This window comes from Asparagus officinalis, chromosome 6 (genome assembly GCF_001876935.1).
Source record: "Asparagus officinalis chromosome 6, Aspof.V1, whole genome shotgun sequence".
NCBI classification, from domain to species: Eukaryota; Viridiplantae; Streptophyta; class Magnoliopsida; order Asparagales; family Asparagaceae; genus Asparagus; species Asparagus officinalis.
The window spans coordinates 69642903-69645064 of record NC_033799.1 but is presented as its reverse complement, the minus strand read 5'-3'; the positions used below and the strand labels follow the sequence as shown (position 1 = coordinate 69645064).

Sequence of the window (2162 nt, the reverse complement as noted above, 5' to 3'; positions counted from 1 at the left end):
AGTCTTGTCTCACCAAAAGTGTTCACCAAGCTCGCCACCATGTAAGTCTCGAACTATCTTCTCCCTTAATGACGTCCTGAGAATACAAAGCTGATTTCCTTTAAATAGAAAGTCGTCCATGATAATATAATCTCCTATGGGTTGTCTTGTCGAACACTTTGCCCAAATGTCCTGAAAGTCTTCATCATCAACATAAAGCTCTTTTAAACAGTCAAAAGTAACAACTTCATCTAGTAACACGCTCAACAATGATACCCACCGACTCAAAGCATTGGGTACCTTATTGTTGACTCAAGATTTATGTCGCAAAGAAAAATTGAACTGTTCAAAATAGTAAGCCTAATGTCTATGCATTTTGTTGACATAACTTTGATTCTTGAAGTGTTGAAGAGACTGATGATCGGAGTAAATTACGAAGTCGTTAGGAATGAGGTAACTTTCCCAAGTCTTCAAAGAACGATAAACAACATATAATTCATGTTCATAAGTACTTCACTTCTGCCGAGCTTCATTCAACTTCTCGCTCAAGAAAGTAATGGGGCGCTTCTCTTGAGAGAGGACTGCTCCAATACCTACACCACATGCGTCGTACTCAAGCTCAAAGAGCTTGTCGAAATGTAGAAATGCCAATATATGTGCAGTAGTAATCTTCTCCTTGATAAGAGCAAAAGCTGCATTTGCTTCTTCGGCCTACTGGAAAACACCCTTCTTCTTCAAGCTATCCATCATGGGAGCAACTATAGAACTAAAATTGTGAATGAAACATCGATAAAAAGATGCTAACCCATGAAAGCTCCTTACTTCAGTAACACTCTTCTAAGTCGGCCATTCCTTGATTACTTTGACCTTATCTTCTTCAACCTAGATCCCTTACGAGCTTACCACAAACTCTAAGAACACTAGCTGAGTCATCAAGAACACGCACTTCTTACGATCTATTTAAAACCTCGTTCTCCTTTAGCACTTGGAAAACTTCTCGGAGATGTAACATATGCTCCTGTTCATCTCGGCTATAGATGAGAATGTCATCAAAGTAGATGACTACAAATCTTCCTAAGAAAGGCTTCAGAATTTAGTTCATTAAATGCATAAAGTTGCTTGGAGCATTCGATAACCCATAAGGCATCACTAACCATTCGTAGAGACCCTCAGTACTTTTGAAAGCAGTCTTCCACTCGTCGCTGGGTCAGATTCAGATTTGATGATAGCCACTCCTCAAGTCGATCTTTGAAAAGATGCTCGCACCTCCTAACTGGTCTAACATGTCATCTAACCGAGGAATTGGAAACCTGTAGTAAATTGTAATCTTGTTAATGGATTGACTATCCACACACATCCGCCAACTTGCGTCCTTCTTTGGTGTCAACAGTGCTGGAATTACGCATGGACTCATACTCTCTCGAACGTGGCTCTTCTTAATGAGGTCCTCAATGGTATCATGTAAAATATTTTTCTCCTGTGGGTTCATACGATAGTGAGGAAGATTAGGAAGCACTGAGCCTAGAATGAAATCAATGTGGTGTTGAATATCCCTCATAGGAGGAAGTCCCTCTGGCAGCTCTTCAGGAACCAAAACTTCAAAGTTCTTAAGTAGTGACTTTATCTTCTTTGGGATCTCAATGAGTATCTTCACTTCTTCCTTCATTACTAAGGCAAACCTCTGTTTTAACTCCTTTGACCCAGCCAGAAATTAACGCTTGTTGCAAAGAGAGATTCTTTTTTATTTTTGATCTTTGGGGTGCTTTGGAGAAGGTGGAATAGGTAGTAGGATGATCTTCTTATTATTCTATAAGAAAGAATATTCATTCTTCTTTCCACCATGCTTAGCATAGACATCATAATGCCATAGTCGCCCCAACAATACATGACATGCATCCAAGTCCACAATATCATAAATAACAGAGTCATGATAAGTCTTCCTTAGTAATAGTGGAACACGACATAATTCAGTCACCTTAACAGAGGGGCTCTTCTTGATCCATCTTATGGTATAGGGTATGGGTTTTGTTTCTATTGGTAGTCTCAAGTGTTCCACCATGGCCTTCGACACAATAATCTCACAGCTTTCATTGTCAAAGATGAGGGTGCATACCTTTTTGTTGGCTGAACACCTAGAAAAGAAGATTTCATGTTGTTGTGATGAATCTGGAGTCTTCTGGGTG

The 2162-nt window shown here is 39.6% G+C and overlaps 1 protein-coding gene across 1 annotated transcript; it reads right to left on the bottom strand.

Moving 5' to 3' along the window:
* LOC109846284 lies at positions 493-1645 on the bottom strand. The gene is made up of 2 exons (XM_020415507.1): positions 1382-1645; positions 493-690 (listed from the first exon to the last, which is right to left on the bottom strand). The coding sequence occupies exons 1-2, from the start codon at positions 1643-1645 to the stop codon at positions 493-495; spliced, it is 462 nt and encodes a 153-aa protein (XP_020271096.1).

Coding starts and splice junctions, on each gene's coding strand:
- LOC109846284 (XM_020415507.1), bottom strand. CDS start 1,645: ATGAAGGAAGAAGTGAAGATACTCATTGAGATCCCAAAGAAGATAAAG. Junction 691..1,381: donor GAGAGAGTATGAGTCCATGC/GTAATTCCAGCA, acceptor GTTTTCCAGTAG/GCCGAAGAAGCAAATGCAGC.